The 14453-nt window shown below is 35.0% G+C and overlaps 1 protein-coding gene across 2 annotated transcripts in view; it reads left to right on the forward strand.

Annotated features, from left to right (window-relative positions):
• Positions 1-247: 247 nt before the first annotated feature.
• The window catches only part of LOC128664380 (protein-glutamine gamma-glutamyltransferase E-like), a 111988-nt gene continuing 97782 nt past the window's right edge, over positions 248-14453 (forward strand). The window contains exon 1 of one of the 2 annotated variants that reach the window (XM_053719258.1): positions 248-444. In XM_053719258.1, coding sequence (XP_053575233.1) covers positions 438-444 — 7 coding nt within the window. In that variant the 5' untranslated portion in view covers positions 248-437. Of the gene's footprint in view, positions 445-3285; positions 3467-14453 lie in introns of those variants that run through there. The other variant, XM_053719229.1, reaches the window with a different exon arrangement.

Here is a 14453-nt window from a genome sequence, read left to right on the forward strand (position 1 = left end):
AAATTTTGTTTTTTTATAACCCACAGGAAGAAAAAAAAATAAAAAATAAAACTTTAAATATTAATAGTTTCAAAAAAGAGAACCACCCATGATTGCAGATGATTCAGAAGAAATTGCAAAAGACATTGTTAGACCTGTACTAGTATTTCCTGTATAGTAAGTTATTTTAATCTGTTTAAAATGATGAACCTTAAAACAAAAGCTGAAACTTACAAATTAAATATTTACGTGATCCCCAAGACAAACACATTCAGGGGACATCAACTCCTCCCACAAACTCTCCCATTGTTAACATTTAATTGGCTGTTGATCATAATATGTTTGCATACCTTGTTGGTACATAACTCATTGCCGTAATAGATTATTCAAAGGGATCTTTACTATTCATTTTAACAAGAAGCTGCCTGTGGAAAACACACCAGAAAATTGTATAGATCATGGCAGGTGAGTAAATAAAATATTTGCTCTGTTTTCATTTCACATGTTTAGATTAAACATATATTTAAGATTCTTCAAAGCAATCACTTAAAAGCAATTCTTCTTAAATTTATGTGACAGATCTATGGTCTATGATTGAACTGTAGTAATTTATTAAAGGGTGTGTGTGGCCATATTAGTTTCAAAATAATAAATTACAATGAGAAGTTCATTTTGGTTGCCAAAATGAGATGAACAGTTTATAGATCAATGTTTTCAAGATATATATACTGAAAAACATCTTTTTTAAATTAGGTTTTCATTGTACATTATATTTTGTCATGCTATAATTAGAAAATACAGTACTTGACAAATATCTGCTGAGATCATAACTCCTTTTATCATGACAACTGTACAAATAACGGCTGAATACTGTAAAATCACTTAAAAACAATGTAGCTTTTGTTTATGCCATCCAGTTTAGGCTTAAATACTGGCATGTTAAATTGGTATTTGTCAGCACTACATTAGTGGGGTCAAAAAGGTAAAATCTAAAAGAAAACTTGAATTAAGTCCTGATTTGAATGATGTTCCTAAAACTAGAAAGAATTTTCTATGAACATATACTTGTTACTTTGAAGGGTGGAATCTGACCTGCTTTTGTGCCAAACTATTCCCGTAATTTTATGAACTCTTTCATCTAAAGTTCCCATTCACCCACTACCTCATAGTGTAATATTTAGGCTTTTGCTGCTGGCTGAGTCTTAAAGGGAAAGTCTAGTCAAAATTACAATTTCATGATTTAGATAGGACATGTAATTTTAATAACTTTCCAATGTGCTTTTATCATCAAATTTGCTTTCTTCTCTTGGTATTTTTTGTTGAAAGCTAAACCTAGGTAAGCTCATATTCTAATTTCTAAGCCCTTGAAGGCCACCTCTTATCTCAGCGCATTTTGACAGTTTTGAACAGTGCTAGTGTCAGGACTGATTGGCTTAAATCCAAGTCTGTCAAAAGAACTGAAATAAGGGGGCAGTCTGCAGAGGCTTAGATACAAGGTAATCACAGAGGTAAAAAGTATATTAATATAACTGTTTTGGTTATGCAAAACTGGGGAATGGGTTATAAAGAGATCATCATGTAAACAGTACAAATTCTAGAGTAGACTGTTCCTTTAAAGGGTCATAAAACGCTATTTCTTTTTTTTATGTATCAGATAAAGCATATAATTTTAAACAACATTACAATTTACTCTATTATCAGATTTTTCAGATTTTTTGTTGTTGTCAGCAACTAGCTCACAGTAGTGCATTGCTACTCCTGAGCCTACCTAGATATGTTTTTCAACAAAGAATAAAAACAACAAAACAAATGTATCCCCTAGACACTGTAAGGATGTTCCATGTCATGTTTTTCTATCATATAACCGGTCGCTTTACAACTTTCACAAGTTTTGTTTTAAACAATATTTATTTCTATTGTTTGTTCAATTTTGATGTGAACGGAAAACAAAATGTAGACTACGAGTTTTTATGCAGAACACTTATAATATATATTTTTTTACTAGATTTAAAGCATGACCCTGCTGCCTTACTTTTTAGCATCTTCCTAATAGACCCTTAAACAAGGTTGTACCTTTGTGAACAGGTTCTTATAGGGGATGTGCCTCCATGTAAGTAATTCCCAAGCATGTCTTTCAAAGTGCCTGCTCCTATATTAGTAAGTAAACTTGTAATCTGGAACGAGCATTCGTGACCTTGAGTTCAATATATAAAATCCTTAAACTTTGGTAGATGTTGTTGTCCTAAAGTGACTTTAGAAGTATGGCCAGCATGCCAAGATACATATGGCATTCATATAGTAAATGAGTTTTGAGGATGTATTTTGATGAAAATAGGATAATGTCACACATGCAAATGAGTATGTTCATGAGCATTACTGTATCCGTAAGAGGTGTGAATTGGCTATAGTATGTGTCCGTTTTGGGAGACTTCCCAGTTTTTATTTAGAAAAAGAGGAACTTTACACATGAAAGTAAAAAATAAATACACTTTGACTATTGTTTTTAATCATAGATACAACGGGGGAGTGAAAATAAACTTCCATTAAAAAAAGGAAATTCTGCAGCAACAGAAGTTTCAAAATAGCACTAATAAAATCTTGGAAAAATGCTGTCACATTATATAAAGTTTGTCATATATATATTTTTTTTTTTTTACTGTATTTAATTTGTCTAGTTCACCTTGTCTAAGATAAACAGATAATCATGTTTAGAATACCACACATGCACATGAAGAAATAAAAAAATATGTTCAGACATACACCTACCTAAGTACTTCAACATGTGTGTAATTGTTTTATATTTTATTTCAGATCAAATTGTTAAATATCATAAATTGTTATTAGGCTAAAAATTAACAGAATTGTATAAACCTTTATATTTGAAAAAAAAGGGTAAGTATGCCAGCAAATATGTGTTGAAACCAATAAAATATGACTGTAATTTCAAAATATCAACAATGTCAGACAAATTTTGTTTTTTTATAACCCACAGGAAGAAAAAAAAATAAAAAATAAAACTTTAAATATTAATAGTTTAAAAAAAGAGAACCACCCATGATTGCAGATGATTCAGAAGAAATTGCAAAAGACATTGTTAGACCTGTACTAGTATTTCCTGTATAGCAAGTTATTTTAATCTGTTTAAAATGATGAACCTTTAAACAAAAGCTGAAACTTACAAATTAAATATTTACGTGATCCCAAGACAAACACATTCAGGGGACATCAACTCCTCCCACAAACTCTCCCATTGTTAACATTTAACCTCTTAAGGACATATGACGGAATTTTTCCGTCATAAAACAATTGAGCAAACTGAAAGCTGTGTCCTTAAAGGGTTAATTGGCTGTTGATCATAACATGTTTGCATACCTTGTTGTTACATAACTCATTGCCGTAATAGATTATTCAAAGAAATCTTTAATATTCATTTTAACAAGAAACTGCCTGTGGAAAACACACCAGAAAATTGTATAGATCATGGCAGGTGAGTAAATAAAATATTTGCTCTGTTTTCATTTCACATGTTTAGATTAAACATTTATTTAAGATTCTTCAAGGCAGTCACTTAAAAGCAATTCTTCTTAAATTTATGTGACAGGTCTATGGTCTATGATTGAACTGTAGTAATTTATTAAAGGGTGTGTGTGGCCATATTAGTTTCAAAATAATAAATTACAATAAGAAGTTCATTTTGGTTGGCAAAATGAGATGAACAGTTTATAGATCAATGTTTTCAAGATATATATACTGAAAAACATGTTTTTTAAATTAGGTTTTCATTGTACATTATATTTTGTCATGCTATAATAAGAAAATACAGTACTTGACAAATATCTGCTGAGATCATGATTCATTTTATCATGACAACTGTACAAATAAAGGCTGGATACTGTAAATCCCTTAAAAACAATGTAGCTTTTGTTTATGCCATCCAGTTTAGGCTTAAATACTGGCATGTTAAATGGTATTTGTCAGCACTACATTAGTGGGGTCAAAAAGGTAAAATCTATAAGAAAACTTGAATAAAGTCCTGATTTGAATGATGTTCCTAAAACTAGAAAGAATTTTCTATGAACATATCATTGTTACTTTGAAGGGTGGAATCTGACCTGCTTTTGTGCCAAACTATTCCCGTAATTTTATGAACTCTTTCATCTAAAGTTCCCATTCACCCACTACCTCATAGTGTAATATTTAGGCTTTTGCTGCTGGCTGAGTCTTAAAGGGAAAGTCTAGTCAAAATGACATTTTCATGATTTAGATAGGGCATGTAATTTTAATAACTTTCCAATGTGCTTTTATCATCAAATTTGCTTTCTTCTCTTGGTATTTTTTGTTGAAAGCTAAACCTAGGTAAGCTCATATTCTAATTTCTAAGCCCTTGAAGGCCACCTCTTATCTCAGCGCATTTTGACAGTTTTGGACAGTGCTAGTATCAGGACTGGTTGGCTTAAATCCAAGTCTGTCAAAAGAACTGAAATAAGGGGGCAGTCTGCAGAGGCTTAGATACAAGGTAATCACAGAGGTAAAAAGTATATTAATATAACTGTGTTGGTTATGCAAAACTGGGGAATGGGTTATAAAGGGATCATCATGTAAACAGTACAAATTCTAGAGTAGACTGTTCCTTTAAAGGGTCATAAAACGCTATTTCTTTTTTTTATGTATCAGATAAAGCATATAATTTTAAACAACATTACAATTTACTCTATTATCAGATTTTTCAGCATTTTTTTGTTGTCAGCAACTAGCTCACAGTAGTGCATTGCTACTCCTGAGCCTACCTAGATATGTTTTTCAACAAAGAATAAAAAGAACAAAACAAATGTATCCCCTAGACACTGTAAGGATGTTCCATGTCGTCCTAAAAGCACTGGGCTTTAACACCCTTAGGACGGCATAAAGCATCCTAACTTTTTAGTCGTCCTGCACCCTCCCGCTTTAATTAAATGCAAAATCTGACTGGGGGACATGCCTAGCATCATAGCCAGCCCACGATCCCAGTGTTGCAATCATGTGAATGCATTAATGATTGCATGACTTTTTATTTCCTGAAAATATTTACTTTGTTCAGATCATAAACATTTGCTTCATCCATGAAGAGGTTAATAATAGAAGTGAACTAGAAAGTTGTTTAAAATTCCATTCTCTATTTGAATCATGATCATGATCAAAATTTAATTTTGACTTTACTGTCCCTTAAAATTCTCCAAGAATGTTGTATCAGAAAATTAATTTGAGTCAAGTAAACTGTACAACTAACAATTTCACTACACTGATTAATACAACACCAGGCCTCACAATTTAAAAGGAAGATAACCTAACCAAGCAAACATGGAAAGAATAATCCTTTATTAATCTATTACATCTGGCTGCCTGTCATATAAATCAGGGGTCAGCAACCTTGGCACCCCAGATGTTTTGAAACTACATTTTCCATGATGCTCAGACACACTTTAGGCTGGCTGAGTATCATGGGAAATGTAGTTCCAAAACATCTGGTGTGCCAAAGTTGCTAACCCCTGAAATAAAGAACCTACAGTTAATGTATTAGGGGTATGTATTAATGAAAAACACATTTTTTAAGCCCTCCGTGTAAATTAAAATAATTTTTGAAAAAGCCAGCACTCACTGATCCAATGTCGAATCCAGGGTGCTAACCAATAGTATAATAGTAAAAAAAAAATCCACAGTGAGCACTCACTGTAAGCTGTTCAATCCTCTTTTTTTAATAAATTGTTAAGGTTTTCGGGGTATCACCCCCATCATCAGTATATATATATATATATATATATATATATATATACAAAAACATCTCAAACCAGACTGGGTACACACAGCCCTGGGTACTCACCACTCACCAGCACTCACAGAAAGCTGTACAGTTTCAGTGACTCAGACAGTTAACCCCAGACAAGCTTGGGTGCAAAGACCATAGAGAAAACAAAATTATTAACACAATACATAGAAAGGCTGGCACTCTCTTGCAAGTACACAGCTAAGTTAAAAGCAAAATGGAAAAGTTAGTTACAGCATTTGGCCAAATTGTGAGAGGCCAAGGCCCAAGATCATGTCAAGTTCTCTCCCTCCCTGTGTCCATATGTTTTCGATAGGTGGCACACACTTTCTCAAAACAACCTCTCCGAAGCACTGTAGTGACATGTACAAGAAATCCTGGGTTATATGGGACAGCCTAATCTCAAACCGAAATTTCATGTTTATATTTTTTGCATAAAATATGTTTTGCGTTAACTCTTTGAGTGTTTTGCTGTGTCTCCGTTGTGGGATTAGACTGTGTGTGTTTGTGTTTGTGTGTGAGTGAGTATGTGTGTGTGTGTGTGAGTGTGTGTGTTGAAAAAATCTTTTGTGTATATTAACTTTAATTTTGAAAACAGTTTCAATACCAACAGGAAAAATCACTCCACTAATTGATGTGAAATGTGTCACAAAGATTTGTTTGAATTGTGGATGCTTTTTGAGTGATTAAATAAAGAGTGGTTGCTGAGATATAAAGGTTTAAAAATATAATTAAAGACAGTAGCAGCGTTTGTGTGCAGAGGATTTGGGGAATTGTAATCCCAGATATTGGTGTGTATTATATATATATATATATATATATATATATATACAGTATATATACATATATAAAGCAATTCTCATTTAAGTTATTGCGGAGATGAAACCACAAGATTAAAATCCTCCATTACATAAAAGTAAGAGATATAGAGGCCCATTTATCAAGCTCTGTATGGAGCTTGAGAGCCTGTGTTTCTGGCGGGTCTTCAGACTCGCCAGAAACACAAGTTATGGAGCAGTGGTCTAAAGACCGATGCTCCACAACCCTGTCTGCCTGCTCTGATGAGGCGGACAGACATCGCCACAATACAACCCAATCGAGTACGATCGGGTTGATTGACACCTCCCTGCTTGTGGCCTATTGGCCGTGAGTCTGCAGGGGGCGGCGTTGCACCAGCAGCTCTTGTGAGCTGCTGGTGCAATGCTAAATACGGAGAGCATATTGCTCTCCGCATTCAGCGATGTTGGCAAACCTGATCCGCACTGTCGGATCAGGTCCGACAGACATATGATAATTCGGCCTCAGATGGGGAATTGAATAGAAAATTAGCAAATCTAGGCAAGTATCCCCACTTGCTTTACCCCAGAATTACTCTGTAAACAGAGTATTTCTGGGGTAAAGCAAGCGAGGATACTTCCCTAAATTTGCTAATTTGTATATAATGTATATGTATGTTTATAAATGTAAATACAGCATATCCATCCAACAAAGAAAAGTCACACTGCAGGACTTCTTGCAATCCTATGTGTTTATTCACCACATCTTTATATAACATTTTGGGGTATTACGTCCATCTTCAGAGTCAAAAATAAATTGATAGATAAAATCATATAACTATAGATATATAATTTTCAAAAAAATATACTGATATATTTAGAAACATAAAAAGCAAAAACAATTTCTTATAAGTGAAGAACAAAGGAATTTCAAGTATTTCCTAACATCAGCTTTACCGTATTGGCCTAGCATAACTTCTGGTTAGCTCACAAGAGAGAAAAAGAAAAGGCTTTTTTAGAGCACTCCGTAGAAGACTATGGGAAAAAGGAGTAAGCTTGGTTGTGATTTAACCCCTTAACGACCGAGGACGTGCAGGGTACGTCCTCAAAAAAAAGGCAGTTAATGCCTGAGAACGTACCCTGCACGTCCTCGGTGTGGAAAGCAGCTGGAAGCGATCCTGCTCGCTTCCAGCTGCTTTCCGGTTATTGCAGTGATGCCTCGATATGGAGGCATCCTGCAATAACCCCCCTTGGCCATCCGATGCAGAGAGAGCCACTCTGTGGCCCTCTCTGCACCGGACATCGGTGGCCGGTATCGTTGGTGGGTGGGAGCAAGTCTGGGAGGCGGGTGGGCGGCCATCGATGTGCCCAGTGGAGTGGAGGGGGGCGGGATCGGGGGCGGGAGGGGCGGGAGCGCGCACGGGAGCGCGCGCGTGCACGGGGGGGGCGGCGGGCGGGCGCGTGCACGGGGCGGGAGCGGGAGGGAACCGCTACACTACAGAAAAAAGTACTTGAATTAACTTTTTTGAAAGCTGTAAATAACAGCTAAAAGATGTGGAAGGGGTGGGGGGTTGATCTTGGGGGGGGGGGAAGCTACACTGCAGAAAAGGGTTTTTATTTAAAAAAAAAGGCACATTATTCACTAAACTGGGTACTGGCAGACAGCTGCCAGTACCCAAGATGGCGCCCATTAAGGCAGAGGGGGAGGGTTAGAGAGCTCTTTGGTGGGGGATCAGTAAGGCTGGGGGCTAAGGGGGGATCCTACACAGCAGCATATGTAAATATGCTAATTTTTTTTAAAAAAAAAACCCCAAATATAGCTTTTATTTTAGTACTGGCAGAGTTTCTGCCAGTACTTAAGATGGCGGGGACAATTGGGGGGTGGGGGAGGGAAGAGAGCTGTTTGGGAGAGATCAGGGGGTCTCATGTTTCAGGTGGGAGGCTGAGCTCTACACTAAAGCTAAAATTAACCCTGCAAGCTCCCTACAAGCTACATAATTAACCCCTTCACTGCTAGCCATAATACACGTGTGAAATGCAGCGGCATTTGGCGGCCTTCTAATTACCAAAAAGCAACGCCAAAGCCATATATGTCTGCTATTTCTGAACAAAGGGGATCCCAGAGAAGCATTTACAACCATTTGTGCCATAATTGCACAAGCTGTTTGTAAATGATTTCAGTGAGAAACCTAAAATTGTGAAAAATTTAATGTTTTTTTTAATTTGATCGCGTTTGGCGGTGAAATGGTGGCATGAAATATACCAAAATGGGCCTAGATCAATACTTGGGGTTGTCTACTACACTACACTAAATCTAAAATTAACCCTAGAAGCTCCCTACATGCTCCATAATTAACCCCTTCACTGCTGGGCATAATATACGTGTAGTGCGCAGTGGCATTTAGCAGCCTTCTAATTACTAAAAAGCAACGCCAAAGCCATATATGTCTGCTATTTCTGAACAAAGGGGATCCCAGAGAAGAATTTACAACCATTTAAGCCATAATTGCACAAGCTGTTTGTAAATAATTTCAGTGAGAAACCAAAAGTTTGTGAAAAAATTTGTAAAAAAGTGAACGATTTTTTGTATTTAATCGCATTTGGCGGTGAAATGGTGGCATGAAATATACCAAAATGGGCCTAGATCAATACTTTGGGATGTCTACTAAAAAAAATTATATACATGTCAATGGATATTCAGAGATTCCTGAAAGATATTAGTGTTCTAATGTAACTAGCGCTAATTTTGAAAAATAATGGTTTGGAAATAGCAAAGTGCAACTTGTATTTATGGCCCTATAACTTACAAAAAAAGCAAAGAAGATGTAAACATTGGGTATTTCTAAACTCAGGACAAAATTTAGAAACTATTTAGCATGGGTGTTTTTTGGTGGTTGTAGATGTGTAACAGATTTTGGGGGTCAAAGTTAGAAAAAGTGTGTTTTTTTCAATTTTTTCCTCATATTTTATAATTTTTTTTATAGTAAATTATAAGATATGATGAAAATAATGGTATCTTTAGAAAGTCCATTTAATGGCGAGAAAAACGGTATATAATATGTGTGGGTACAGTAAATGAGTAACAGGAAAATTACAGCTAAACACAAACACCACAAAAATGTAAAAATAGCCTTGGTCCCAAACGGACAGAAAATGGAAAAGTGCTGTGGTCATTAAGGGGTTAAGCTGTGTTAGTGCTTAACAAAGCTAAAAATGTTGTAATCTAGCCCATTGTCAGCATGGTGTTCAAGTGATTACAATCCCAATTTGCTTCTGCTGTTAAAACCCCACAGCCATAAAAAAAAGTTTTTTTTACCAATAATAAATGGAAAACGTGTGTTACTTGTTAAGTTGGTGATATAAGAATTGAAAAATGAAACACAAATTATTAATGGCAACTTCAATGGCCATTTCACAGGTTAAGCAATTACATTACAGGTGTGTTGATTAATTCAATTGTAAAATATTTAATGAAGTGACGTATGCAATAAAACCTGTTATGTTCCAAAACCATATGAATATATGTGTATGTCTTTTTAAGGGATTTGAATAGGGACATTGTGGGTATAGTGAGCATTTGTGTTAGATGGGCTATTTATGTTAATAATACTGTAAAGTGCGCATTATACATTTTTGAATGTGAATTGTTTCAGCAGGAAGACATAAAAAATAAATACAAAAATAAAATAATTTACACAAAATACCACTACATCCTCTAGAAAATAATTTACTCTAACGTGGATTTTTTTTTTTTAAATGACCATTAATGTGACAACCTTAAATAATAATTACACAGGATCTTGACACAATACTTTGGAAAAATCACGTCTTTTGTAATCCTGCAATCCGGGGACACCCTGGAATACCCACGGATAAAATCTTACTCACGTCTATGAGATTGCCAAGAAAAGTGTCATCTTAAAAAAAACGAGACTACTGTAATTTAATGTTTTCTAAATACACTCATTTACAGAACAAGTTTTTCAAACATGTTTTCTAGATGTTGCAGTCATGATTTTTTGTTTCCCTGCATTTCTAGCAGTTTTTGTTTACTGTGCAAGATATCATGTTATGGCCAACTTAATACAATTACATGTATGAATGCCTAAATCAGAAATTCTAAAATCCAAACTTATTCTGAAATGCAAACTTTTTCATCCATATTTTTTTAAAAGTAAAATGATCAAAAAATGCTTTTTATCCTTTCTGTAAATCACAATCTTCTTGATTTTTGTGTTCTAAACTTCTAATAATAGTCTATATTTACTTAAAACAACAAATATTACCTTTCTGATTACAGTACTGTACTATCTTTCAGAAGGTTCTATGTATACAGAATTATATAAAACTACCTTTAGGTTGCATGGCCAAGCTGTATTTTGACATGTAAATATTGACTAAATGACATAAGATATTGTTTTTACTTTTGGTTCCATTCCCTCTCTAAACTATTGCATCAGGTAATTTTACTGAGTTTCACTCTTGGAAAAAAAAACAATGTTCCATTCAAAAACATCTTTGTTTAGTAAGTGATAAGCTGTACAAGGCAGTTTGTGGCTTTATAAAGTCATTTGAGGTATTGAATTGGATAATTGAAAAGTGCCCTGAAAATAAGTTGATACGTTTCGAGAAGTTGGATTGTGATCACCTGGAAAAGGACTGTACCGTGTTAACTATAGGTCAATTTCTCAATGATCCAATAATGAATTATCAGCGCCAAGAAACAGTGGAAAATTGCTGATTTTGATTGTGTTGACATTAAAAGTGCTTATCAACAGCTATTTCCATGATAATAATTAAAAAAGAAGAAATTGTGATTGACCCGCTACTCTGGAAGTTTTATTTGTTTTATGATCATCTGCATTAATGTTTAAAAAAAACAAACACATTATTATTATTATTATTATTATTATACTTTATTTATGAAGCACCAACATATTCTGCAGCGCTGTCCATGGATACTATTCATTTAAATAAAACAATATAAGACTAGTAAGAGACAGGACACAATTTACAAACACATACAGGAGGGATTGAGGGCCCTATTCCCGTGGGAACTTACAATCTAGAAGGGTGGGAGGTTGAGAAACAGGAGGTGAGGACTGCAAGATTGAGAAAGATGTCAATACAGAGTTAGATTAGGGAAATGTTAGGTAAGTGAAATTAATTTATTATTGAGTTGGGTGGTAGGCTTCCCTGAACAGAAAAGTCTTCAGGGAGCATTTAAAGGAAGAAAGATTAGGGCAAAGCCTGACAGCACGAGGGAGAGTGTTCCAGAGGGTAGGTGCTGCACGACAGAAGTCCTGCAGTCTAGCATGAGAGGAGGTGATAGTCACGGATGCAAGGAGCAGGTCATTGTTGGATCTTAGTGGGCGGGCTGGAGTATACTTGTTTATTAGAGAGGATAGGTAGAGGGGAGCGGCATTGGTGAGAGCTTTGTATGTAAGGGTGAGAATATTTTTTAAATTGGATGTTCCAGTATTGAATATTAAAACGAATGTGATATTCAAAATTTGATTTACATAATAATAAGAACGAATATTCTAAAAATATTCAATAATCGAATGCTGTTTACAGTTTTCGAATGCCACTTTTGATTTTGAATGCTCATAATTAAATTGAATGTCCACATTCGAAATTTTGAATATAACATTCGGTATAACAAATACTACCCAGAAGTTCAATAGTTCATATTGTAGGGAATTTAGTAAATTGATACATAATAGATAGAAATATAACAATTTGAATGTTTCTATTTCGAATACTGCATAATTTGAATATTACATTTAAAGAAAGCATTAGAAATATTATTACAAATGTATAAATTAGAAATTTTCAAATCGAATTATTAGAAAAATTCTATTCAAATATTACATTTAAAGAAAGCAATAGAAATACTTTTACATTAAACAAATGTTAGAATGTTGTACAAACCTTCAAAATTCAAAACGAAAGATCAAATGTGTTATAATTGGTTTCATTTTTCAAATGTTGCAAAACATTTGCCCATTCCTAGTATTGCACTTCCTGTTGTTTCAGTTTTTACTTAAAGAGTTAAAAATGTCAAAATTGAAACATGCATGAGAGCATTTCAGATTTGCAAAACACATTTTTGTAAATACTTCTATTATCAAAAGCGCTTCTCAAAGAGTCAGCAGTGGCTTGTATGACACAAATTAAGGACTTGATTACAAGTGGAGCCCTAAATTATTGAGCTCCCCCAAACGGGCAAATTTGCTTGTTTGCTGGAGCACTTTAATTAACCAGCCTTTACAAGTGGCAGGTTATTGCTACCGCAACCTTGATTAGATCTCTGGTTAATTTTCTAAAAGTGCCCCAAATGCCCTCAAAATAGAGGGCATTGTAGTTTTTTGTTAAAAAAAAAAGCTTGCGTTTTTTGTTTTGTTTTTTAAATAAAAAAAAATGCACTATTCAGTGTTAGGGAAGAAAAACATTACATTGCGGTCGATATTAACTGTGTGTTCCCATAGACCGCATTGTAAATATAAATGTATATGATTATATACATATATATTCATGTGTTAATATGTGTATATACACATATTAACACATAAATATAAATGTATATATTCATATATCTATATATATTTAAAAATCCTGCCCATCGCTCTGCTACCTACCCCCTTTGCTGTGTGAGGTTTGAGGCTCCCATAGGAGCCTATTGAAGCATGCTGTTCTGAGCGCAAAGCTTCCTAGCAATGCAAACTTAAGTTCGTGTTCGCATTGTGATTAACTTGTAATACCAGCGCACATTATCGTGCTCTGGTATTACAAAGTGGAGCACTAGTATAATTTGCATGCAAGCAATATTTAGCCCTCCACTTGTAATCTGTCTCTAAGGGGCCAATTTATCAATGTCTGTCCAACATGATACGCTGTAGCGTATCATGTCGGACAGACAACACAGAATGCCGACAGCATACGTCGTCGGCATTTAGCATTGCACAAGCAATGCTGCCCCCTGCAGATTTGCGGCTAGCAGGGGGTGTCAATCAGCCTTGATCGTATACGATTGGATGGATTGCAGACTGCAGCCTCAGAGGCAGCGGACAAGTTATGGAGCAGCGGTCTTTAGACTGCTGCATCATAACTGTTGTTTCCGGCGAGCCTGATAATTCAGCCCCTAAGTTGTTTCCGGCAAGCCTGATAATTCAGCCCCTAAGTGTTTACACACACAATACACACCACCACAGCTCTCTGATCACACATGGGGTTTGAATCCTGATTCGCTAGTCACACATAACATATTTACAGTATGTATTCCACTAAAACATTTATAACTTTTACTGGAAGCATGTTTGCTAATGGAAGAATAGTTCAAAAATGCTTCTATTTAAAATCGAAATGCCATCATGCACATTTCAATTTTGACCTTTCTTTCCATTTAACCCTTTTATTGCATTTTGTTTTAGTAATATGTGCCTTTTAAACACATACACACATGGCACACATATGCCTACATGCATACATACATACTGTTTCCTTTATATAGTGGGCTGAGTTTACCTGGCATTTCCACGTGTGAATAGAAATGTGATATGTAAAAGTCCCCTATAAAATGAAGTGGGATATTTAAAGTCCTATTGATTAAAAAAGAAATGTATTATTTGGTATTTGTATGGTGGTCATTTTATGTATAAGAAAAGTGTACAGAACAGAGAGAAAGTTCGGGAGTCTAGCTATGAATATAGAAGTACTTATTTGAGAGGTCTTATTATGCATGTAAAAAAGAGAGATTTAGAGGTCTTCAACTGTGCAAAAAGGATGGGATATTGTGATCTTGAGGGAGGGAATTTGTGGTGTCTCTTTGTGTATAGGGGTAATGTGAGTTTGTGGTAACTCCCTATGTACATGGAGAGTGCAATTTTGTGGAATCT

This window comes from Bombina bombina, chromosome 1 (assembly GCF_027579735.1).
Source record: "Bombina bombina isolate aBomBom1 chromosome 1, aBomBom1.pri, whole genome shotgun sequence".
Classification (NCBI taxonomy): Eukaryota; Metazoa; Chordata; class Amphibia; order Anura; family Bombinatoridae; genus Bombina; species Bombina bombina.